This window comes from Triturus cristatus, chromosome 12, assembly GCF_964204655.1.
Source record: "Triturus cristatus chromosome 12, aTriCri1.1, whole genome shotgun sequence".
NCBI classification, from domain to species: Eukaryota; Metazoa; Chordata; class Amphibia; order Caudata; family Salamandridae; genus Triturus; species Triturus cristatus.
The window spans coordinates 302,595,361-302,622,477 of NC_140595.1; the positions used below are offsets into that span (position 1 = coordinate 302,595,361).

Genomic DNA, 27,117 nt, shown 5'->3' on the forward strand with positions numbered 1-27,117 from the left:
CGGAAACGTTTGCAAATCAACGTGTGGGCGGGAAGCTGCCTGGGATGTTGGGGGATGCCGTGCAGCTCGCGGCTGATGTTCGCCCTGTTTCCGCTGCTCCCGGGGCTCCCTCGGTGCCAGATGCCAGCCGCTGTGTCCTCTCCGTGGCCGTCGCTGCCTTTCCCCGCTGCCTGCGATGGGAGCGGCCCCGTTCCTCTGCTTTCCTGCTGGTGGGGACTCGTTGATCGGAGGCTGACGAAAGCTCGTGTCCGAAGCCCCCCGGGCCTCGGCGAAGCGTAGGCTGATTCTCTGCTGGATCCTCCGAATGTTCCACTCGCTTGGATTTTTAGGCGCCAAAAATCCGTTCGCCGCTGCCGGTCGCCTCCAGGTAAGCCCGCGCCGATTCTTCTTTGTTCGCCCTTGGCCCGGGGGGGGATTTGTGATCACTAGCCCGGTGACCCCCCCTTTTATTCCCCCCCCTGGCCCCTGAGCTCGACCCCTGATTGGGGGGGCTCGCTCGCGCCTCCGGGGCCATTCCTGGCCCCCGTCGGCCTAGCCTTTATTCAAATGCTTGAAAGGGGGTGGCCGGGGGAGGGGCGCCGCCCCCGGACGGCGTTTTGCCCGGGCCCCTATTGGGTCCGGCTTCGCCTACCCGGCCCGGGTTCTGAGATGTGCCTCGGAGGGGCAGGAGAACGTGTGAGGGAGAGAAGGAACTCGTGAGAGAAAGAGGGGGCAGAGAGAGGAGAAGGGTGCAGGGAGGGAGGGGCAGGGCAACGAGTGAGGGAGAGAAGGAACTTGTGAGAGAATGAGGGGGAAGAGAGAAGAGAAGAGGGCAGGGAGGGAGGGTCAGGGCAACGAGTGAGGGAGAGAAGGAACTTGTGAGAGAATGAGGGGGAAGAGAGAGGAGAAGAGGGCAGGGAGGGAGGGTCAGGGCAACAAGTGAGGGAGAGAAGGAACTGCTTAGAGAATGAGGGTGAGAGAGAGAGGAGAAGAGCGCAGGGAGGGAAGGGCAGGGCAACGAGTGAGGGAGGGAAGGGACTCGTGAGAGAATGAGGGGGCAGAGAGAGGAAAAGAGGGCAGGGAGGGAGGGGCAGGGTAATGAGTGAGGAAGAAAATGAACTTGTGAGATAATGAGGGAGACCGAGAGAGAAGAGATCAGGGGGGAGGGGCAGGACAACGAGTGAGGGAGAGAAGGGACTCGTGAGAGAATGAGGGGGGCAGAAGGAGGAAAAGAGGGCAGGTAGGGAGGGACAAGCGGGCCCAAAAATGCAGGCAGTAAGTCAGAGTGGGTCCAGGCTCTGTCCAGGGAGATGACGTCTTTCCTCCCAAGTACATGGGACGCAGCGCTATGGCTTCCAGGCGCTGTGATCAGCATCTTCGGTGATCCTTGCCCAAGACACAGATGTTCTGCACACATTTTACCCTTGCTTTTTCTCCTGAGCGAGTCTCGGTTGACGCTCCCTACATGCAGGTAACGGCCCACTGGCTTAAGTGCTCGCCGCTATCTCCTACTGTGACAAGTAAGTCGCCACTTCGAATCTCGGCAGGACCCACTCTTACATCCGATTGGTTGGGAGTGACTGTTTTTATCTAGAGCACATGGATGTATTAAAGCAAAGAAAACGTTATGGATGTAGTTATTGCCTAAATTATAGCGCCGTTCCAAGCCCCTGCAATGCAGAGGTCACTTTGCACCGGCAAGCTGACGTCAGAGGACCCTGCCTAGTTCATACTGTGCAGGGTTCAGCGTGTGCAGGGTTCAGCGACACCGGGTGAATTTAGGGAGATCAGAGTTTGGAATATGGTCCATAAATAAATAAATCAAACATTTATAAAAGGCAGCAACTCACCGATGAGCATCTCGAGGCGCTGCCTGGTGTATCTTTACGTTTCACCACAGGCGCAGAGACGGCTCCAGCAGCACCTCCCCAGCCCCTTCCGTGCTGAAATGAAACCAGTGGTGTGTGCGCACCACAGAGGACCGGGGGCGGGAATCGAAAGCAGTGGTGCGCGCGCACCACAGAGGAGCGGGGTCGAGGGAGTCTGTCGCCTGTGCCGCACTGATGCGCGTGATAGACACCGGTGGAAATGGGCGGAGATGCGCCCGCCTTTGCCCAATTGTGTGCCTTATTTTTGTAAAAAATCAGGCGAAACCCAATGGCAGCCGGCGAAAGCCTGATCACACGCACGAGCGTGTGAGCAGCTCTCAGAACCCCGTACAAGAGGTCTCGCACTGCGTGAGCAATGCTGCGCACTGCAACGCTAGGCACGAGACGTAAAAAGGACTTATCAGTTAGTTCCATTTTGTGAGAAAGGGGGCACTCTAAGCTGTGATTCGGTGCATGAAGTGCAATATAAAAGGAAGATTATTCAACTTCAATTCAGTGTTGCAGTGGTGCCTATTTTTGTTACAAGATAATGCTGATAATGGTATTGGCAGAGTGTTTGCATCATTTGCATCCAATGCTTTATTGAAAGTATCATAATAACACATTCAACAAACATTGGCAAAGGCAACAGGATGGGAAGAATTGCATTTTCAGTTATTAGCCAGAGCTTAAGACCTACTGACTGTTGCTCATGCTACTGGGTGTGCTGAATTTGTATTTCAACAGCAGCCTAGTGGCGGGATCATGGGAATTGCTGCATGCTTTGAATCTTATCAGAATCCTGGTAACTGAATGTGAATGTAAAATATGCAAAATGCGCTTCCTTCTAATGACAATTTTGGTGATTTCACAAAATATTGGGGGAAAAAAAATTGCGTGGACAAAAATTAATGTCAAGAATATCGAGGAGAAAAATATAATGAAGTTGAGTTTCTATGGGTAGGCAAACTTTACACTTAACTCCACATATATATACCGTGACAATATATGTATATCTTCAAGGTACTTTAATCGTGGAGTTAAGAATAGTAAATCTATACTTACCTTGTTGCACTTACCTTCTCCATAATGCGATCCTTATTATTTTTTACATGATATTCTGTCCACACGATCCTTGTTTCCTCCATATTCTGTCACACAACCGACAATTTTGAAAGAAATGGTTCGTTGGCATCCCTAGTAATTATTTTGTTGTGCTGTAAGGTGAACCAATGTATCTCACGCCAATAGGATTGCTTTTTGCATACAATGCATGTTTTAGACCAAGGAATGTGACACGTGAAAGTGAAATAGTCCCTCTGAATTTCAGTGGAAGTATCCACAAAGAGGAAGGAAACATCCAAACGGCTAAAAGCATGACGATGAGACTAAAATACTCATCGGGGCTGATGCAACATGTGGTTGACCATGCCCCACACATGCTGGCCCATATTTAGCATTGGCTGACCTAAAGCCTTGAACTTAGGAGGTTGGCTTTGCCACACCTAAAGATGGCACAGCTGTCATTGCAGCCACAGTCCGTGCAGGTAACAGCGCGGGGGGGAGGGTGTATTTCGAGGGACGATGCTGAGGGAAAATTAAATAAGTAAGTAATTTTCCCTTGTCATCGTCCATCGGAATCCCCCCACACTGCTACACTGCTGTAACCTGCACTGACCGAGGCTGCGTCATTGAAAAATTGACATCAATGATCATTGTGACGTGGGCTCTTTTTAACAAAATAGTGTGATTCTTTTCCACTTCGTTTTTGGGACAGAATCTCATACATCCTTTCTACATCTTTTTCTCTTCCCCAGTAGTCTTTCCCTGTGACTCTTCTCACCTTCTTCTCCCAATATTCCTTTTGTATCACTCTGCTCTCTCCTCTTTTATGTCCTCCAAGGTCAATATGCTGTTGGACATCTAACAGCAGTACCGCTATCAGCTTTTCATATGCAGGTCTGTGTGCTGCAAGTCTCCTTTGTATTTAAGTGCTTCTTTTTCCTGCAGATTTTCACCATGTAAGACAATTCTCATTATCGAGTTTAGTTGTCATTTCTGAATTTCAGCTGTGTAGATTAGCCACACGTGGTTTTGTCATTGACAATCCATTTTGATACCATAATCCAGTTAAAGTATACCCTTAAAATACAATCATTGCAATGTAATGATTCAAGCATCTTCATAGACTATAACGTACAAAATATCTGACTCCTTTCTCACTTGTATTTATTTTGATGTCATTATCTGGTTTCCTCACAGTGATTTGCAGGAGCTGCTGAAAGAAGTGGCAAGAGCTCGGTGTATTCAGCCCGAACGAGTCCTGCATGTGATCGGTTTCTACCAGTTCCAGGGATTGTGTGGACTCCTCACAAAATGGATGCCTGTTGGATCCCTGCACTCTCTCATACACCAGGTACACACATCATACCAAAAAGTAGCAAACCTCATGGTGTATTAACTTGCTGAGGTTGGGGCAAGGGCAGGAGGTGGGCTCATCGTTCTTTTGAATTGCATCGTATCAGATTGTTTGACCACACATAGAAGTGCAGAGGTTCTGTCTGAAGGATGGTGACTTGGAGTAAAATGTAACATCTTCACCAGTGATGTCATGTAGGTCAGTACAGTATGAATGCACCTACATCATATATATTCTGCTTACAGTTATATTTACATACAGTTTATTCCATAGAGTTTACAGGTTGCACTCCAGGGTTTCTACCTACAAGCCGCTCTTGTCCAAGCTCCCATTTTATCATTCATACCTTCCCATAGGCTCAGCCAGCCTGTAACGCTGTACCTGTTGACCGTTGTGTGCTTTCTACATGTCTCTTTCAGTTTGTGATATGCAACATTGTAAGCTCATTCGCTCTTACGCCTGATCAGGGGCTGGATGAAACAATGGTGAGATGAATGATATGGTGATGTTTTCATGCAAAAGCCTTGATGCTTTGGACACTGAAGCTCTCTACAGTAAGAGCATGCCATTATTCAGGGGCTCTAAAAAGCAACCTGTTATCACCCTATGGTGTGATTCTAGCACGTGAAACACCATGTTGAACTTGGCCTGCAGAGCAAACGGTTTATTTTAAAGCATAAAGTCAATCTTTTGTTCCAGGCAATAGTTATTTCCCTGCTCTAAGGGTTTGCCCATCCACTCCCAGATGAGGACCAATCCTTTCCGCTGTTCTCAATATATGTTGCAACCTTCCTCTATTCCTGTGGTGTGGGGGTGGATCTCTAGTCTCCTTGGCATTTCCCTCTCCACTGAAACCTGTGGTCTCCGCCTGCACTGCTGGTGCCTGTCTGTTTTCTCATCAAACCACCCTGTGCATTTCAGTTTCAATGTGTGTATCATTTTTCTGCTTCAGTCCTGCTCTGTGTGCTGCTGAGCAGAGCATCACTTCTGTTCCAAGTCTAGTCAAAATAAACTTTATTCGGCGGATTAGAGCCATAAAAGTGCAGCATAAAACAGCAAATCAGCATAAAGCATCATATAAATCCATTAGCAATTCATGTCTTAATGTGCTTAAAATCCATTAAAATATTGTGCAAAAGAAGGATAAAAAAACACTTTTGTGACTGTAATGTTACATTGAGTGATGATGAGCGTAAACATACTACCAACTTGTTCAGAGGGGTTAACTCTGCATCATCCTATTCCTATGTCTAATCACCCCCAATTAAGAAGTTTGCTTCCCCGACACAGATTATAGGAGAGCCTAGCATTTGTAGAAAAACCAGGGCTGGCCTTACTTGCACAAAATGTTGACCCCTTAACAGGGGAAGAATGTATTTTCTGCGCAGGGGTTCATAATGAGAGCAGAAGAACATAATAGGTAGAGTGTCTTGCTCTGAGAAGTTGTCACATGTACACGGATTTGCTGAGTCCGGTTTAAAATAGCCTTTAGGAAAGGCCAGTAACCAGGGAACGATGTTCAAACAAAATCTTGTTAGAACTAAAAGATGGTAAGCTTTATTTATGTATGTTAAATATGGTTGCATCTGCTGGCCCATGCTCAATGTGACATACTTTCTGACCGAAAGCTTAAATAGTTATTTTTCCTCCCTTAAATATTGGCATCTATCTAAGAACTTCAGTTTAACCGCTCTAATGGCAGGCTTGGTCAAGGGGGTAGGAGACATGAACAAGTCGGCACAGCCGAGGATCTCAGTCTGGTCTTTAATGTATTTGAGCCATGGAACATTTAATGTCTTCTTCAAGGCTAAACAATCCTAAATTATCAGTTGGTTTAAGTTTGGGGTCGATTGAGCCCAAATTCTCAGCCAGTGGAGAAGTGGAGCAACCGCGATCATGTCTGAAATATAGCCCACTCCCAACTCCTCATGTAGGTTAAAAATTGGGGTGGATGCCGGGACAGAAAGAAGTTTGCACAGGAAAATATTTTCTGCCCCTTGTATTTCTTTCACATCCTTAAAGCCCCAAATATATCTACCATAAGTGGTCATGGGGATGCACTTAGCATTATAGACCTTTAAAATCACAGGGAACGGCTTGGAGCCTATTCTTTTTGAGAAATCTAGGGTTGCTCCTGCTGCTCTAGCTAAAACGTTCTTTTTAAGTGTGCGTTGTACACACCACGAATACTGGTCGTCAAAGAGCACCCCTAGGTATGGGAAGGTAGACACTTCAGTCCCCTTACAGTAAAATTATGCCTTTGCTGTCCTCCTAGAGCCTATTGTCATGGCATGTGATTTTTTTAAATCCAGGGAGTCCATAAAATCTATTAAACAATTTAAAAGTAGTTGCAGCCCCCTAGCGGTTCTGGATACTAGAACCGCGTCGTCAGCATACAGGAGTGCTGGAATCAATTTGGTGCCGGCTCTTGGTATGTCTTTGCAGCAAGTTGCCAAGGAGTCCCCTAATTTCTTAATATAGAGGGTGAACAGCAGAGGGGCCAGTATGCATCCCTGCCGCACCCCTCTTTTTACCACCCAAGAGTCGGTCAGACTGCCGTCTTCGTTGAAGCGTACTGCGGCCGTAGTATTGTCATGGGCAGTAGCCAGGAGATCAGATCAGCATCTAGCCCCATTTCCTGAAGAATCACCCACAGCTTGGACCTGTTGACTAGATCAAAGGCCGAGGAGAGGTCCATGAAGGCCAAATGCAGATCCCCCTCCTCCCCCGGCGACAGTATACTTCCCTATCACCCAGGTGTAGGTTAAGGCACTGGTCCGAAGTCCCCCCTCCCCGGCCTAAACCCATACTGGAGGTCCGAGACGATGTTGGTGCTGTCAAGCCAGACTGTTATGTGCTCCAGGACTACTTTGCCCATGATTTTGGCCGAGGAATCAAGAAGCGAAATGGGCCTATAGCATGCTGGATCATCCCTGGCACCTTTTTTAAAAATGGGGATGATCACCGCCTTTGCCCATGACAAGGGAAAACCAGATGTACAGGCTGCATTAAAAACATGGGTTAAAATCATGGCCCAAACTTTTGGATCTGCCTTATAAAAGTCGGCCGGTACTCCATCGGGCCGGGCGCTTTTCCTCCTGAAGTTGTGATGATAGCTTTGTATACCTCATCTGTGTTAAAAACAAGCGGGCAACCTGCTAGTCCGGGAACGGTTTGTCCCACGGAGTTCTCAAGATTATCATCACTATAGATTTTGCCAAAGTGCTGGATACTTATCTCTGCGGGAACTAAACACTCTGTGCAGGAGTTGGGTGAATCATCAAAGAGAGGGCTATTGACAACAGACCAAAATTTGGAACTGTTTGCCAGCACGCTGACTTGGCTAAGCTCCTCCCAGGCAATCTCCCTCAGTTGTTTTTTCTCAGCCTGTACTTCAAGTTTGTATGCCTTTCTGCAATTTTTAACTAAAAGAAACCACCCTCAGTTTTTGCTTAAGAGCCTGCATAAGCTCCTTATGGGTAGTCATACAGGTTACCATCAAACCATCTTTTCAGCTTCAGGCGCCTTGCTCTAGTCGTGGTAGATAGGTTAGAGGCAACCCGTTTAGTGATTGACTCAAAGGCATCCAAGATAGAACTGGCATGAGATTCCTGATCTAAACACACCTTAAGCTCAAGTAGTATACAGATTATCCATTAAACTTTCAGGGGTGATCATGTCCCACCTCACTCTACGTGCTTGATCTTTAGGTTTGATGTTTATGTTGGTAAGTTAACTAGCAATCCTACCCTTAAAAGGGGCTCGTAAATAGAGATTCAGTGTCAAAGGGTTATGATTACTAAACAGATTCTGGGTAACACTTAAGTTTCCTACAGCAGATATTAGCGGGGAAGATACCAATATGTGGTCAATTACACTTTGACAGCCATGGCCAATATAGGTAGCTACAGGTACAGGCCTGTCTGATTGTTGTAGGCAGTTCAAGTTATGGGCTGATAGAATACCTTCTAAAAAGATACCAGACGGGGAATGTTCAAAATGGTTTTGCCCCTGCAGACCAACCTCCTCCTCTAACAATGCCGAACAGTTAAAAGGGCAAGTACGAGTGTTAAGTCTCCCAGGATTAGCGTATTATGGTAGCCTTCAGTGCTTTCCCCATAAGCCACTAAAAAGCCCCCCAATGCCATTAGGTGCTCAGTCTCATTAGTCCTCGTAAAAGAGTTGTAGAAATTGACCACAAGAAGTGTGGGTAGGTTCTTTCCTGTCAGTTCTACAGCTAACACATGGGGTGACCAGACATCAATCAAACTGGTGTTATTGGAAAGTTTAAGACTAAACAGCAAAATAAGACCCCCCCCCCCCCCCTCCACTGGCTCTGCCCATGCTTGACTTTATAGAGGGTTTCCAGAATGATATAAAGCCATCCAAAAAGAAGTGGTCAGTGGGCTCCCATGTTTCTTGTAATGTTATAATATGGTGGGTGGTCACAAAACGTAGCCAAGCAGTATCACCCTTTTTTTACCTTAGCCCAGCTATGTTCCATGAAAGAACTTTCAACCTAGCTTGATCAGTTATAGAGTCAATGGGACCAGATTTTACTCGGTTAGCCCATGTTGACTGTAATGGAGGGCAGGATGTGGTGGAAATATAGGGACCAGTATCAGAGTCGAGTATTTCCGCTTCCATTAAATGCTGAGAGTTTTCAATGTGGGCAGGTACCGCCGCGAGAGATGGTAGTCAATCTTGCGTATCCAGACCTGAGAGAGCTTCAAACCTATTCACGGAATAAACAGAAGGGGACGCATTAAAGCCTGGCCCATTGTGGGGTTTAGAAAAATAGCCAAGAGGTAAGGGGCAAATGTTAATATTTATAGGAGGTTCGAGCTCACGGGCGCGTGGTGCGGGCGTCGGCGGCTGTGACGGCCGCTAGGGAGCCTGGGACCTGTGGTGCTGTCCCGCTCCTTCCGTCCCCAGCAGTGGCAGCAAACTGCAAAGTTGCAGGGCTTCCCGTGCTGCGGGAGCCCTGTAATGCTTTTAAAGCGCCTCCGGGCGCGTGGTGCGGGCGTCGGCAGCTGTGTCGGCCGGTAGGGAGCCTGGGACCTGTGGTCCTGGCCCGCTCCTCCTGTCCCCAGCAGTGGCAGCAAACGGCAAAGTTGCAGTGCTTCTGTTCCATGGCCAGACACTATGGTTGCACACACTGTTTCTGGGCTGCTGAGGAAACTGGTGCGTGCACCGTTGTACGCTTCACTATCAACTATGCATATTGCGTCCGTTCCAACAATTCCATCTACAATACTGGAGGCTGGATACCAAACATGCACAGTGGTGATTCCACACATGCTCAGTTGATGAGTTACTCCTTTTTAGCTGTTTCCTCTCTGCTTTAGCACCTTTTTGGAGGGAAGTTCTTGTTGTCCACTAAAAAGACTCAAGTGTTTTCATTCCTAGCTCTGCAACTGTTGCTGAAAGTTGCCAAGGAGCCTATTGGTAATGGGCAAGGGCTGTTTCCTGACTTACCTCTGAAGTGTCTATTTCATGCTTGGTTTATTCCTGCTTTTTTTTAAACAATGCATGCCCTGCTCTGTATGTATATTCTGAGTGGAGCAGATAAGAACACCTCGAGAGTTCCTGCCTGTCATATCAGTAATGATGCATAAGATGCTGAAAGTTATAATTTAAGCCAGTGGTTCTTATCCTTTTGACATCTGTGGAACCCACTTAATAAGTACTGGAATCCTGGCACCACCACCGAATCGTTATTACAATCTGGGACCCCCACTGAGCCCTTATTGGAATCTGGGGACCTCATCCCAAACAATTTTAATGATTTGACCTGCAAAACAATGCACAAAATTATGGAAACAAGCATTCATCAAACAAATCAAAAAATATGAAAAATAAACATTTTAATGGGAAGGTTGGTGCATTTCTAAATTCATTTGAGGCCACCTATTGTCCATACTGCATTCTGTTTAATGCACATGCACTGCTCCCCGAATCATCATGAGGTTACCAACCTAATTTTGAGCCTCCTATTTCAAATCCTTCACATTTACAGGACGGGTTAACCTCTTTAGTGTTACAATTTTCTTCTTTATTTATATACACTTAATTCATCTATTAATATTATTTAATTCTCTAAGCTGTCCAGGACCCCTGAGTCGGTGTCGTGGACCAGGGGTCCCAAGAGCAAAGTTAAAGGACGGCTGGTGTAAGCATAACATTGTAAAAATTGATCTTGACAACTAGGAGATTATACAGGAACTTCCTCAAGGTTGAAATATGGTCTCATTTTGACAGGTCGAAGATCAGGATGACAGTAAAGTGTTGAGCTTGTTTAGGAACCTCTCAGTCCCTCATGAGTGCCCCAGTAATGCAGCCAATAATCCCCCTCCACCAGAAGTTATTGATAGCACTAGTAACAGTAAATCTGGAGGTAATGAGGGAGTTACCAACCGATTACAAATGGCACCCTGTTCGTCCCTCTAGAAATAAGCAATTCCCTGAGAAATTGGTAATTCCAGTCTAGAATCCTTGGTTATTCCTTATTTCCTCCCAGTATTTCAGACAGACACTCCACCTGCTGGTGGGTGGCATATAAAGTCTCTGGGTGAGAGACATGAGAACGCCTGCTTTACCACAGATCTCATACTTCTAATGGGACCTGTGACACCCATTACTTTTTCCACCTGAATTAAAAAGCCACATCTGAATGAGCCACACTCCTCCAGTGCTACCTCTACCCTCAGACATGAATTTGGCTTCTGGCCACCTGAAGCATACATCCTCACTCATACAGAGGCATACCAGTGTATAGCAATTGCCAGGTAAAAGTATTTTACACACAGTATACAGAGGGGAGTCCTTACTAGACAATGGTTGTGTGAAAAGAGAAAGTGTGAACTTGCTCCCTCAAAACGTATACGCTTACACCTACCAGGGATCCACGTCTCAAATAATCCAATCCCTAGAGACCACCCTTGTCTCGGTTCAACCCCACTGTATTGTTTCTGCAAAGATGCTGGCTTGGGAGAATCTTCTCAAAGGGGCGCTTCGTTCTTCTGTCTTGAATTTCAGTCCAGAGTAGCGATGCCAAGTGCATCTCATCTGAGGTGTGAGTTTCAATCGCAGTCTGATCTCATCAATGCCGCAAGGTGCTTGATGTTCACCCGCACAGTCCTCTGGCCGTCTGATTCAACTAAACTATTTCTTGTGGTATTGTTCTCCAAAGTGTTTTCCTTCCTTTGTCTCCATTCTGATTTAAGCTCCATCCCTGTACCTTTCCCTTTCCTGCATACCCCATAGCCTAACAAGGACACCTGAAAGCATGGAGTCTCTGAAAAGAAAGCAGTCCAATATTTAAAGTAATAGCATCACCAAGTGTCTAGCTGATCTGTGATCCACTAACTCCCTCTTTATTGAGCATCCTTGTTGATATGCCTGGTCTGCATCTCCCAGCACTGCTGTGTGCTGCAATCTTTGTTGGGTTCATGTGTGATCAGGGAAGCAAGGTCATCATCACTCCCATTAACTTTGAGAATCTCTGATGGGCTAGTGGTACCACCTTACTAGCTGAGTGTTTACTCCAGCAGTGTTGACGCTTCTTTACGGTCTGCCTCCATACTTTTGCTGAAAGCTAGTTTGCTTAGCTCTGTCTTTTAACTCTCGCTTCGAGGTGCCCCTGTCCTTTCTATATTGCTCTCTTTATTACTCTATATGCCTACTGCCCTCTCACTGAGGATATAAAAAAATCCCACAACATTGTTCTCATGCGCTTATTTGTGCTGCAGCTTGCCCCCGCTGTGTATTCACCCACAGGGGTGCAGGCTGTGTCTCCGATGGGCAGGGGTGAAGTCCTCCCTCCTCGAAACTCTGTTTGCATCCACCTCCAAGCTTCAGCCTCAATCTTTGGTGTGTGTTACATCTGATTAACTTGCTGGTCCTCCCTTCTGTATTCCTGATTTGGCTCTGCGTGCGATGCAGACCATGTCTGAGCAGAGGACTGGGTTGTAAGCCGGTATTTCCTTGACTCATAGAATAAGTCATGCTGTGCAGGACATAAAACGACCACACAATCACACTTTAAATAACATTTTAAGATGCTCAAACCCAGTAGCCTATGGCACTAGTAATACAGCAGCCGGGACATCGGCCACACTCTAAATAAGTATCCTGTCTGCCAAACTCTAAATAAGATCCAATATTTTTGGTTTGGGTATGTATTTTGGTTGAAAGTTCCTCTTTGGGTGAGGATTAGCCTTTTGATTGGTAGAGTCAACACTTGCTCTCTACCTTTATAGGCTGCATCCGCCATCTCCTTTGAAAGTATTTCTAGATCAGCAAAGGCTAGGATACACATGCTGCTGCCACCTTCATCGAAGCCTCACTAATTTGCAGTCGGTTCTTTTAAAAGATACAGATTGGATGAAAGGACGCTGCAATAAAAATGTGGTCTCTGTGGAAGTTTCACAGTTGTTCTGTAACAATAAAGTCAGGAGTAAGATACAGATACGCTCAGTAAAAGCTTGTGACGCTATAATCTCATGTTTGACAGCAGCGGTCCGTGTAGGTAAGTGCGGTGGGGATATCGACGGATGGCGGAATAGGAATTATATATTTATTTAGTTTCCCCTATTCGTCGTCTGTCAACTTTACCCCCCTCCCGCCCTGCCCCACTGAGCCACCACGCTTACCTGCACAGACCGCCACTGATATTTAATACTAGTCCTGGTCATCTGGCGACATCCTGGAATGCTTTGGTCTGAGTATTGTTACCGTATGCACTATGCAATGTAGTTTCCCTATGAGATGAATACATTCTTCTTGTCCTAGATTTGATGAACAGGACATTTAATTGTTATGAAATTTAACTGTACACAAAGATATTTTAAAGCATACAACTGCAATGGTGAATACTTAAAGCTCAAGTGAAACAATGAAATGCACTCGCCGGGTTGTTATTAGTAACATCTTTAGCAGGTCTGCCAGAGTTGTGTTATCTACATACACTTGGACTGGCTGAGAGTGACGCAGATGACATGGCATTTCTGGTTGGGCTGTTCCTTGTGGGGGTGTGACACAGAGATTTTGAGGTGGTCTTTTTTTTGGCAGTGGCATGCATGACTTAAAATATGGAACCTTTGGGCGGTCCAAGGGAAATACAGCATACGCACTTACTGCCTCTTCCTTTTCTACTGACCAACTACCTGATTGCCACCCCCATAGGGTTGATCATAGTATGGATGTAGGGGATTATCCAAAATAAATTATGTTTGGCGTGTCAACGTGTATAAATTATGAACCAGAGTGACTTATTATCTCCCATCCAATCCTCCCGCCCCACCACAGGGACGCATGTGTCCCTTTATTGCTGGTCTAGTTTAATTTCGGATTTTCCTTCTAATAATTAACAATTCGCACATGGGCCCAGATCCTGAATATAGGTGCCATTTACCGTACTTCATAAATAACGAAAACCTGGCAACCATTATCGGGTGCATCTACCTAACTCGGAATTTCGACTCATTGATAATCAGGGTTATATATATATCTTCAAGGGATTTTACAGGTTTGGTTATACACTGTGCTTATTTTGTGGACCTACACTACCTTTACGATTAAATCAAAACAAATAATACAAAATAAAAAAGATGTGAATCTACTGACTACCCGTGGGAACTTTTCAAGTTGAAGATTAATTTTAGCATTAATGTTTATTACTTTCTTTTTTCATTACTTTCTATACGGAAATAATTAATGTGTGCGACACAAAACAGCTGGAAACTCAACTGGGCCAAATGTTAAGACGTTCCACACACCAGCAGAGGCTCTGAAAATCTCACTATGGTGGATAGAAAGTCTGTACACAAATGCACACTGTAACATCCCATTGAGATGTCTTAACACACAGACTTAAATTGAGTTTAAAAAAGCAAAACCTGTTTTATACTCTGAGCAAAATAAAATTGATGACGGGGATCGTGGGAAAGGAGTGGATAAAAAAACATTACGGTTTTGATTATAGTTTTCTTTTCAGGAACGTCATTTCAATTTGTTTTGTAAATGATGCTCAATAACCCTTTTTTATAAACCTCTTTATACCGCATTTAGGGTCTTTATAAGTGTTGTAAAATATCAAATGTTATTACTCAGGTTAATGGAACACAGTGTACAGACCTTGAAGGGATGGAAGGCGGATCCTTCCTTGATGAACTTCCACAGATATGTAATATAGTGCTATCAGCTATGAGCTTATGAATATGGACTGAAAAGCAAGAAGCAACAGTGGGGCGCCCTGGCAGTCATTTTTGGGGACCAGAACAGGAAGGGGTGGGAGCACACTGCTTCACCTCCCAGCACAGTTCGCCCCTTAGCATTATGGTAAATGCAGTTCTTAGTACATGCTTACTTGAGATTTTACTGAAGTGTTCCACCAAAGTTGGTGCAGGTTAGTGCTGTAAATCTCTAGACACGTGTTTCTGGATTTTATCTGTCCTCAGTAGAGATAAAAACAAATTTTATATGGGGTTGCTGAGCAGGCTGCCACAACCCTTACAGATCTTAGTACCTCTTACAGGCGCACAGGTGCATCTCAACAAGCTTGTCAGCTCAATGGCTCAAGGGAGCCTTTTCAAAACAGAAAGGGGTGGGGGCACACTGCTTCACCTCCCAGCACAGTTCGCCCTTTAGCATTATGGTAAATGCAGTTCTTAGTACATGCTTACTTGAGATTTTACTGGAGCGTTCCACCAAAGTTGGTTGGGGACCAGCACTTATTTGTCCTCTTCAGACATTTCTCAAGAGCAAAATAGGAAAAAAACACATAAAGAAGGAAGAAGAAACGATGGGAACCTCGACATTGTTGGAAAAAGCAGGAACACACAAGAGAGGGATAAAGGACTAAGGAGTGTCTGTCAGTGGATTACCGAGGCCTGGGGTGGATTCAGTACTACGCATCCTTGGTATTCTGGGTGGCGGTGCCACCGCTGGCTTCTGAGCAGAGTTTTGGGCAGCAACACTCTTCTTTTACAGATTAAGCGCTGCATATCACCGACCTGAGCAGTTCATGTCATGGTGTGCAGTTAGGTTGAGCGTGTAGTGCTGTGTCCTGTCCGCTGCTAACAACATAGAGCCTATAGGCCACATATAAATATTTATATAAAGAAAATTCAAGGAACCTTTTGCTTGAGTGACCTTTGTTAAGAGTCTACACCAGAATGTATTTATACACATAAACGAGAATGCATAGTAAATAAAACGACCAGCATTGTCTCTCTCCCTAGAACAGGGAAGGGTCGAATACTACAAATATTCATTTGTAAACAGACTTCATCTTGATGTACAGTAGACGTGTCTGCAGGACAGTTGGTGCTCCTCTCAATGTTTACACCAGTGACCCACCCCCCACACACACAAGCACTTTTACACTCTGTGTCCCTTATCTCTCAGTTCCTCTGTCTCTCAGTCTCTCGCTCTCTCTCGCTCTCGCTCTCTCGCTGTCTCTCTCTCTCTTACTTTAACTACAGCTCCAAAACAATTCTCGAACCCTTTCACATAGGCTGGAGGCAGACCTAGAAACAGATACGTTACTGGCTGACTAATCCTTTTGTAGACTGTTGCAAACCAATATAAAACCTCTAATAGATAAATAACTTCAACATCACTGGTTTAGAGTTGGATAGCAATGGACGCGGATCCGTTGGTGGATTTACCTGCACAGTCGGAATGATATGGTGGTCGACATTCCACGCACAGGTTCCCCTCTCTATTTAGCATTTACTCCAGATATCTCTGGGTTTCCTCCTACCACCCAGCTCTAAACCCCTATATCAGATGCCAGATTGAGGCTGGTGTCCTCTTTGCGGGCCCAGACTAGTGGCATTGCTGTTAAACAGCCAATTCCTTCTACCAACATCCTAGATTCAAAGTTTGGAATGTGGTATCACGCACCCAATGCTTATTTCTTATGAGACAAAGGAGGGAGCGCCATTCCTCAAACACCTGAAATGTTCTCTCTATATGGTCGAGGTCCATGTGTCCCACTTGTACCAGACTGGCATACCCTCCGGGGCTTCCTATAGTGGGAGCCCTTCCCATATTGGCCGTTTCTGCTCCAGCACGCTGTTATTTGCTACTTTTGAGAGAAAGATTATGCCTTTCATACTCACTGTGTGAAGCATGAGCATGCTCACACAATACTTCTGTGGCTCAAATTCCTGCAGCGAGGCAAGGAGCACAACAGGGGACTCCATCCCCCGACATTCAACGCAGCAGGAGCCGCAACCAACGCGACGAGCGCCCGGAGGCGCATTTAAAAACATCCTAGGGCTCTCGCGGTGCGGGCCGTGGTGGGCGTGCCCAGGCCACGCCCGTCAGCGGCCAAAAGAGGCCGGGCTGGGCCACGTCCCTGAGAGGTGCTGCAAGCCTCCAAGATTTAGGACGCTATCTCTGCCTGCTCTGAGTCGGGGACTCTTTCTGCTGCCTGACACTCTGGTGGGCCTTTTATCTTTGCCACCTGCTAAGTTTCTTGAGGTTGGGGAGCCCGCCCCATTCGTACCAATACTCTCCCTACCTGGGGTCTGCACCCACCATCAAAGCTTGTGACTGGAGGCACCCAAAGACACCCTGCACTTTCTTCTCTTGATTACGGATCACCCGTATATGGACAAAGGTACTGTTTCAGCATAACATCAGACTGCTAATAAGTGACTGTAACCATTGCACAAAGTGACATAGTGTGTATAGTAACCCCTCCGCATAACACTTTCTGAGAGAAATAGTTCTATAATGGGGAAACGTAAGTGTAACGAGGAGGGCTCAAAGGTCGCCACAAAAACAAGCATTGACATAGCCAATAGGTCTCGCCTTTGGGACATGTTGCGTAACTAAATACTTATAAGGTCCCAAAGGCGAAACCTTTTGGCTATGCCAATGCTTGTTTCCAATGCTATCTCTTCCACTGAGAGGTGCGTGGAGGAAAATGACTCTTATATCTCCGGACAGTGAAATAATAAGCAGCGCAAATAGAAATGGGATTAAAGTGCTCTTTGTGGAGCCGGCTCCTATCTCTCTGATAGCAATCACAGCCAGAAAAGAATAATTCTCTTTCAGTGGCAGAACGAGATGTCTGCGCTGACTTTTCGAGGTACATTTTTCAGGTTATACATCAGCAGTGCTGTAGACAGACAAATGCCTTAGAAGAAAGGAAAAGAAAAAAATGAAGATTGAAGCACAGGAAAGAGCAAAACCAGGACAGAGTAAATCCCTCCCTAGAGAGGAGGGGCTCACTGTATACTTAGAGAATGGGTGGACGACATCCATATATCAACCTCTAAGTTTTCAAAGGAATGAAAGAAATGAACACATGGGTAGGTGGGGGAGGTGAAGTTAAGAAGTAGATGAGTTCTTTGGCTCCCTCGCGCTCCGATTTCAGCACACTTGAGACAGTCTGCTCTCACTGCTGAGCTCTAAAGATTAAGTAGCAACCTAGAGTGGGCAGAGCGGGCGTGTGCCCAGTTTCGACAGGAGAAAGGCTCGTGCATGGCATGGCACGCCGGGGCATACTCACCAAGGCCGAGTCCTGGCGCGAGGCTACAAAACAATGGTGCAATCCAGCAAAGAGGGTTTGAGCCGGCGCTACACACTGGGCGCTGGGGTAAAGAGCAACAGGTGCAGCCATGCGGCTGCTAAAGGAATGTGAGGTATGCAGCTGGCACCTGGCCGCGCTGCTGCTCGCTCCCGAGCTCCCTAGGCCAGAGGAGAGAGAAGGTGGGACATGCACCCACCTTTTGCCAATTGCGTGCTGTCTTTCTTAGAAAGACGCACGCAAAGACCAATAGCGAGTGAGCAAAAGAAAAAGCACACGCATGAGCGTGTGGTCTAAGTTGAAAGTCCTTACTGGAAGCCTCGCAGAGCCGCGCATGTGTGCTGGCTCAGGCGCGACCTAAAAAGGGCAAAGAAATGCAAAAAGGCTTCAAGTCCCAGGGAAGGGGGTGGGGGAGAAGGGGTGTTGGACCGAATAGATATTTTATTATTTATTTATAAAGTTTTATAAAGTGCGAACATGACCCTTGCGGGTATCAGAGTGCTGTACACACGGCGAGTACATGAATAAACTCTGTACAATAGAAGTCAACACAGTGGCCCCATAATGAGGACACAATCAAGATCAGGGACCTGGTAGTGGGCTACACTAGATCCAATTTTCCTAGGTGTAAAATATTTCCTGCAGCATTTAGCAAAACAAACAAAAGTGAACATGACACAACATAATATAATAATTGACAAACATGCGGGGAGAGGGCCCACAGGTATAAAACAATTAACAACCAAACCTAAAATCATGGAGAACAAAAGTTGGGATAAATGTATGGTCAGTCAGCAAGAGGACGTAAAAAGGGACACGATGCAGGATCACTCAGGAAAATCAGTTTGGCTTGTTTCTTGAAATAGGCAGTGGAAGGATTAGCTCTAATCTCAGTAGGCAGAGCGTTCCAGATTCTTGATGCCAGTCCGGAGAAAGCACCTTTGTACGTACTTTTCTTCTTGAAGCTGCAAAAGATCTGGTGTAATGTGGTCGTGTTTTTTGGAGCCTGTGATGAGCCTGGCCGAGGCGATGAGAGTAGCTCCGAGAGGGTCCAAGCTTGCTTTAGGCAACCCCGCAAGGGTCACCAGACCATATTCAAGGCGTGATATCAATAGGGATTGTACTGCAGGTTGTAAGTCTTTGGTCGGAAGGAAAGGTTTGATTTTCTTGAGGGGGTTAAGATGAAAGTTTGCACCCCTAGTACTGGCACTGATGTGAGCTTGCATGTTAAGTAATTTGTTTAAGGTAATGCCTAATGATTTAGCGGAATCAACCACGAGAGGGGTGCAGTTAAGGGCTGTGAGTTGCTTTAGCCAGTCCAGGGTAGGTGCAGAGTGATTGTGGGGGTCAATCAGCAGGAATTCAGTTTTGAGGATGTTTAACAGCAGATGGTTCTGGGCTAACCATTGTTGAGTTTGCGTGAGAGCCCCATTTAGAATTTTAATGTCATCAAGCAAGGAGATCTTCAGGTAAAGTTGCGTGGCATCCGCATACATGTGGTAGAGAATGTTAGACTGGTTTAGAATGACAGTGAGTGGTTCCATAATAAGGTTGAAGAGCGTGGGCGAGCGTGCGGATCCTTGCGGAACTCCAATCATGGCCTGGGTACTGGAAGCAAGGGGCTGGTTTAGTTTGATCCTTTGAGTGCAGTTGTGTAAGAAAGAGGTAAACCACTTTAGGACCGGACTCACTAAACCCATCCTCCGTTGTAGAAGATTAATCAGTGTTTCATGTTTGATGGTGTCGAAAGCAGAGGACAGGTCCAGCAGGATCAGAAGACAAGGGACATTCTGATCAAGAGATTTCAGCGCATCATCCAGAATGTGCGTTAGTGCAGTTTCAGTGCTATGCCCTGCTCTGAAACCAGATGGATAGAGCTCCAGAAGTTGAAATTTCTCTGTATGGTTGCAGAGTTACTTGTGGACGCATTTTTTGAGAAGTTTGGCTAATGTCATGATGTTAGTGATAGGTCTGAAACTGTTGGGATCAGATAGATCCGAGTTGGGCTTCTTAGGGATGGAAGTGACTTGCCCAATTTTGAGGCAAAAAGGTATGCTCCCCTACAGAAGAGATTCATGAATAATCCGCGACCACAGAGGTAGAATTGCCAAGTTAAGGTCTTTAAAAAAGTTAGCAGGAAGCGGATCATTGAAGTGGTTGGCCGGTTTTAGAGTTGCCATCTTGTGGCGTAATTCTGTGTAATATGGCTGGATAAAGGAATTCAAGGGGGAACCTCCGAGAGAAAAGGATACTGCAGAGGGAACTAACCACTCCTCTGGAGAAGTGGTGAGGATTGGGGCGGGGGCCATGGGAGTGACCAGTAGGAGCTCAAGTTCAATTTTCCTAGCTTTTTCTGAGAAGTGCACTGTGAATTCCTCCTCGCTAGGAAGTGGAGTCACGGAGGACAGGTTTGGTTTGGAAGTGTGGTTAGTTTGCTGTTTGATGATTTCAAATAGCATCTTGGGTCTGTTTGAGGTGCCGTCCAGTTGCACTCTGAAGTGGTCGGTTTTAGCGATGCTGATTTTTTTATTGTAAGCGCTTCTCATTTTCCTTAGCTGAAAGAGGCTGGTGGTGGAAGGGTCGTTTCTCCAGAATCTGTCTAAAAGCCTAAGTTTGTGGTGTTCGTCATTTAGGGAACCATTAAACTAAGGTTTTGATTGTTTGAGGGGAATTCTTTTAAGTTGTTTTGGCGCAATGGTGTCAAAGATATTTGTCATAGTACTAATGTAATGATCCGAAAGATCATCCAGGTTAGTCATGTTAGGTGGAGGCTGAAGTCTGTTCATGGTGATGGAAGTAAGAGCATTGATGTTTACGTCTCTCATGTTGCGAGACCATTGTTTCGCTTTAAGTGTTTGACCCTTTCTGCTAGTTGACTTTTCCAGTATGTGGAAGGCAATTTGATGATGACCCGACCAGTCGCAAGGTAGGATGTCCTTCAGTTGCATGAGATTGTCTCTAGCAATAATGAGGTCAAGGGTGGCGCCTTTGATGTGTGTGGGTCCCTTACAGAACTGAGAGAAGTTGAGATCTGCCAGGAAAGTCTTAAAGGAGTTGACTGAGAGATCATTGGTGTCATTCCAGTTGAGGTTAAAGTCTCCCAGGAAGATATGGTATGGCTGATCAGAACATGAGCTAATGAGCTCCATGATTTTCTCTATGAAGATCAAATTGTCACCAGGAGGATGGTAAATTGTGTGGAGCACAAAGACAATCTTGCCCTTATTCCACATTTCTGTCATTAGTAGTTCACAGGAAGATGGCGGAGCCTTCTGCAATTGCTTTACGGTTAGGCTGGAGTGATGAATGCAAGCAATCCCCCCCACCCCCTCCCGATTTTCCATGGACGATCACCTCGGATAATGGCATAGTCAGGCAGTACTAAATGTCCAGAACAGGGGAGGAGGCATCGTTGAGCCATGTTTCCGTGAGTATCAGTAAGTCAAGATCTTGCGCTAAGATGAGTGCCGAAATGTCAGCAGCATGTTTCACAGCTGATCTGTAATTAAGCAGCATAGCATTAATGTGAGGGGAGGTGTTAATCTCTTCAATATGAACAGTATTTATTTGTCGAAGATTTTCATTATTAACTGATCTAGAGTTAACCCTGGGTTCACTGTCAGGGTCAGTGGAAATAACTGGGATGTTGATAATGGAGCTAGAGAAGGTGACAGACCCCGAGCTACTATACGAGAATATAAGAGCGTGAATGTCTTCCTCCGACAGCTGAGGATGAAAGCTACGAGGTCTGTAGTGATGGTTGGACAGAGGCCTAGAGATCCACCTGGGACTAGATGTGGATCGGAAAAAGTATGCTTCATCCCCACCCCTGCATATTCTAGGAGTGTAGCAATGCCCATTCACAAGTGGAGGGTGTAGATTCCATATCCTCTCCATCTTCATGGAGAACTGTAGAAAGGACTGCATGAACTCTGACAATTAGGAGGTCAAGCTTGAGGTCAGCGAACTTCTCCAGGTAAGGCCCATTAAGGTACTCCTCCGCAGCCCTAGTAAAGGACGAAGGATGGGAGCCCGAAGCTTGTGGGTAACTGGACGGTACCGTGGGACCCTTACCGCAGTTACAAGGGGGGCTAGAGTTCCGCTCGATCGTGGGTTTGTCCTCAACCAAAGATGGACTATCAGCAAGAGATGAAGCAAGCGGGAGTTGTGCCAAACCCGGGTAGGGTTTTGTAGCCGGCATGTTGGTTTCAAGGCAGACAATAGGAGACGCACAGGAGGTAGACACGGGTGTCAAAGGGTAATGTGGAGAAGGACCCGCAGCTAGGTCCAGCACCCTGAAGGTGGTAGTGCCTGAAACTGGGGAAAGAGAGATAGGGTTATCATGGTTGGAGGTGTAGGGGGCGTGGTCTACAACTCTTTTCTTGTTGGTGCTAATGGGTCGACCAGTGTGTAGGGCCGGAGACACGACAATAGACGTCCGGTAGGGGAGAGGAAGAGAATTCCTAGGTGCAATCCCTGGGTGGCCATCACATAGATCGGGGCTCCCAGAGCCCAGTGGGGTAATAATCATAGTGTCCGTGATCGAGGAGTGCGTGCATTATTGATAGAATGTGAGGGCCTCCTCGATTCTCCAACACTCGTTGCGCAGCCACATGGTAGGCCTGCTCATAACATCTGCCAAGGGCGCATTCCATCAATATTTAATAAAGCAAAAGTAAAGAAGCTGTCTGCGTCAAAACTTTGCCACGTAGTGTCTAACAATGAGGCAACAGAGGTAGTAGAGGAGTAAGAGCCTATTGATAAACTCTCAGGTTTTCCCTGTAGTAATAGTTTTGCCCCCGTTATGGACAATAATGATGCCTTAGATAGACGCAATGACCTGATCAAAGAGGGTAATGAGGTGACATCAGTAAGTGCCACAATAGATCTTATACAGAGGGGGGGGGGGTCTACACTGTCTGATCAAGCAGAGTATGTCAACATAGAAGCAGCCCATGTCAAAGTAAGTCCCACCATGTACACTAGTTCCTTGAATAATCCGCTTGCAGGGCAGATAGCTAATTTAGTGGATGAAATTCGAGTACTTAAGGCAGCCGTGGGTAGCCTCTCAGAATCTTTCAGTAAAGTACTTAATGAAGTCCAATCAAAGTCTTAAGTCCCCCCCCCCATCTTAAAACATAAGCAGGACCCAAAAGACAGTCCTCATTTCCCACAGATGATAAATAAAGATAATTTCTCTGGGTGGAAGCAGATAATACACTCAACTAATGTTCCCCGGCTACCACCTGAGGCAAGTAGAGAGGTCGAGGCAACCCTAGTTAATAAAGCCATCCACTGGATCCGACAAGTGAGAGGGTGTCGATCCATAATGAGGGAGGACATCGTAAGGGTGAAAAGGTATTCATCAATAGGATCTGAAACAGATACCATTGCCCTCACACTAACACACCATGACTTAGTAGAAAACCTGGTAGCTTTTGATCTCCGGACCCAACATCTTTTTATCACTGCAATCAAGTTTAAATACAATTGCACTAATAAGATCAATGACCCACCCTGCAAACTCTCCAACGATCCCCAGTCTTTTAGGTCCACACTAGGCGAGGTAGATTGAAGGTGTCTCCCCCCCACCCTCTGCTGGTAGTCCTCAAGCCCCTAAAATTACTCAAGATATTGAGCATACTATACCTTGCCCCAATGGTATATTCCAAATGCCAACAAGCTTCGGCAACAGTAACGGGCATACATCAGATCATGCCTCAGGTCCATTAATTCCCACGGCTGGACAGAGGCTGGATACCGATGTAACAACTCGTAATCTTAGTCTAATATCCTGAAATATTGCCGGTCCGAGGCACAGGGGTGATGACCCTGATTGGAACAACTTTATAGAGGAATTTGATATCTGTGCCTTCCAGGAAACATGGGCCATAGAGCCTATCTACCATCCTGGATACCTCAATTTTAATGTTCCTGCAACCAAAGGAGTAAGAGGCCGGCCATCGGGGGGACTCACACTGTGGGTCGGACAGGATATCGGTTTAAAAATGTCCTCAAGACATCCAGTAACGACATTCTTGCAATTAGGCTTGTGTGTGACCAATATGGCCCCATAGACCTTTACGATGTGTATGCAAGAGGCCACAGTGGAGGGCGGAAATCTGACACTATTCTGGCATTAGGCGCTCTCTTAGAAACTCCCTCAGGGGCTACTCATGTAGTTATAGTTGGGGACCTAAACACAACATTCGAACCCTTTGATAACGAGGATAATGATGTGACAAGAGAGCAGGATAAACAGTGGGGCATTCCACTATTGGAACTTGCACCTATGAAACGCTGGGCTGAGTCCAAATGAAAGCTTTCTGCTTAGAACGTGTTTTTTGGGCAGCAAATGTTAGAACAGCTTTGGATAGACTTGGTGCAAACACATTCAACAGTGGACACCACGCTAGCCGTATTGACTATGTTCTTGTTAGTTTGAACTTATGGCATACTCTTGAGGACATGGTAGTGAAAGACCGCATGAAGAGTGATCATGAGCCACTGTGTTGGATAGTTAGCATACAACCTCTATCGTGGTCGGATCACTCTGCAATACACTGTCGCCTAAAGCTCCCTCTAACAACTAGGTGGCTTCGGGAAAGGTCAGGCATATCTAAATCACGCCCTTGGAAATTCATCCAAAAGAGTGATCTGGTAACTGCCCTGGAGAAGAACCCCCAGGAGGTGACCTCTGACTCTAACTCCTCAACCAGAAATGTTGAAAGCTGGCTTAGTTCAGCAGTAAACACGCTAGCCGCGAAAACCACTAAACACCCCCTTAACAAACGTGTTACTTCACCTTGGTATTCGACTGACCTCCGGCAAATAAAAGTAACCTGTCAACGTAGGGAGCGTATCTGGAGATCAGACTACAGTGCTGATCATAAAAAAGACTGTAATAGCACCTTAGAAGAATATAAGGCAGCCATAAAACACACCAAATCTGTCTACTTTACTGCAAAAATCCTGGAGGCGAAGAACTCCTCCAAGGAGTTGTTCAAAACTGTGACGGCACTATCAAAATGTCCGTGTGACAGAGTATTTTTGCTGGACCAAACTCTTGTGGAACAAATGGCCATTTGTTTTCAAAGCAAAGTTGAAACGGTATATGATGGGCTAGCTACTACAGTATGTGTCCCGGAAATTAACAGTGCAGACTCTTTGGATAACCTGACATCACTGCATAGGTTGTCACGTTTTTCCGCTCTGGAGGTGGATAAAGTTGCCAACCTGCTGCTACATACCAAGTAGGGCTCACCTCTGGACCCATGTCCCCCTCATATATTACTTCTGGTATCGGAAGAAGTAAGTTTTTCCTTGACCCCCCTACTAAATGAGATCATTAGTTCCGGGGAATTTCCATCTTCTTGGAAAAAGGCATGTATCAGGCCCATTCTAAAAAAGGCCTCCTTAGACCCCTCAGAGGCAAAACATTATCGCCCAATCTCCTGCCTTCCACTACCATCAAAAATCTTGGAGAAAGCAGCCATGAATCTAGAACTGACAGAATACCTGGATAACAATAACATTCTTGACTCCACTCAACATGGTTTCCGTTCCCGGCATTCTACTGAGTCAGCTTTAATCATGGCTACAGAAGAGATCCGTAAAGTGATGGACGGGGGAGGCAGAGCTGCACACATCCTGCTCGATCTGACCGCAGCTTTTGGTACCGTAAATCATGCGGTATTGCTGCAGCGACTGAGGGAAGCAGGTATTGAAGATGTGGCTCTGACACAACTTACATCATTCTTAACATCTCAAAAACAACTGATCCACTGGAATGGCCTGCAATCAGGAATCTTCCACCTCCCATGTGGAATCCCACAGGGTTCGGCCTTGTCTCAGACACTATTTAATTTATATGTCAGAACCCTGGCACAAGTAATTAAAGAACATGGCATTAAGTTGGTGTCGTACGCCGACGACACTCAACTAGTGGTATCGGTGGCACAAAGTGTGGGGCTAACAGCGGACAGGTTTCGTAATTGCCTCACAGATATGATGGCATGGATGAACTCAAACTTTTTAAAGATTAGCACCGAAAGAACGAGGTCCTAGAGTTTGGTCAACTATCATCAGTATGGAGCCAGGCCTGGTGGCTTCCTGAGGCTGGCAATTGTCCAGTCCCTGTGCCCAAGGCCAGGAACCTTGGATTTGTGCTTGACAAGGACCTCAAACTTGCCTCACAAATAAATCAAGTTTCCTCTGCATGCTTTTTCACATTAAAAGTCCTGCGGAAAATCTTGGCATTCATTCCTTTGTCAGGAAAACAGTGGTCGGAGCTCTGGTTTTGTCCAGAGTCGACTATTGCAATGCCCTGTATTTAGGGGTTGACAAGGGACAGATCACGAAACTTCAATCGCTTCAAAATGCAGTGGCACAGGTTCTGCTTGGGTTACTTAAATACCACCCCACGTCAGCGGTGATCAAGCAGCTACATTGGCTACCAGTCCATCGGAGAGTGAATTTTAAAGCCCTATGCCTATTGCATAAGGCTATATTTGGAGGAGGGGCTGTGGATATTCAAACCCTGTTTTCTCCATCCCAACGCTGTCTTAGGTCTGCCAACAAAGGATTGGTATGTGTTCCTAGAATAAAAAGAGCTAGATGGAGAGGAAAGGGTTTCTCTTACCAAGCATCCATCTTATGGAACTCCCTCCCCGTGACTATCCAGTTAGAATCCAACAGGTCCTTATTCAGGAAACTGATAAAACCCTGGCTCTTTTCAAGTTCTTAAAGATCCATTAGCTGCCTGCATCATACTCACCCAGCGCCGAGATGCCTCGGCAAAAGTGCGCTTTATAAGCTCTTCCTTCAGTCAGTCAGTGCTCTAGGTTTACAATTAGGGACACAAGGCCACAAGCACGGTATGATGCAGAACACACGACTAGCGGCCTTCAGCCAACAAATAACATGCGGAGAGTAAAATGGTCTATGATCTTAGAGCGCCCCGAAATTCTGTCATCCATTGCTAATGAGCTGGGAAAAACTGTAAATGTGATGGTGTCACTCAGTGATAATCAACAACTATCAAATGATTTTATCCAACTGCATGATACCTTATTTGTAAAAATTAGGTCGCACTTTCAAAGACCAATCCATACTAGAACAAGGGTATTAAAAGCAAAAGATCACTGGTATAACACCGGATGTAGACTTGCCCATGGGGTCCTCAGTAAGGCTTCAAGTCTGGAGATGTGGCCAGAGTGCGAGCTGCTAGGGCTATGTATAAGAAGGCCACTCTCTCTGCCAAGAAAGCCTGGGATGAGGATAGGTGGATGGAACTAAAACGTGCC

The 27,117-nt window shown here is 46.0% G+C and overlaps 1 protein-coding gene across 7 annotated transcripts in view; it reads left to right on the forward strand.

Annotated features, from left to right (window-relative positions):
- The window catches only part of LOC146775930 (receptor-interacting serine/threonine-protein kinase 2-like), a 765,942-nt gene that overhangs the window by 424,095 nt on the left and 314,730 nt on the right, over positions 1-27,117 (forward strand). For all 7 annotated transcript variants that reach the window (XR_014972009.1, XR_014972010.1, XM_085637723.1 and 4 more), the window contains one exon: positions 4,110-4,263. Coding sequence is in view for 5 of the 7 variants with exons in the window: in XM_085637723.1 (XP_085493849.1) it covers positions 4,110-4,263 (154 nt within the window). In the remaining 2 variants the exon portion in view is untranslated. The remainder of the gene's footprint in view (positions 1-4,109; positions 4,264-27,117) is intronic.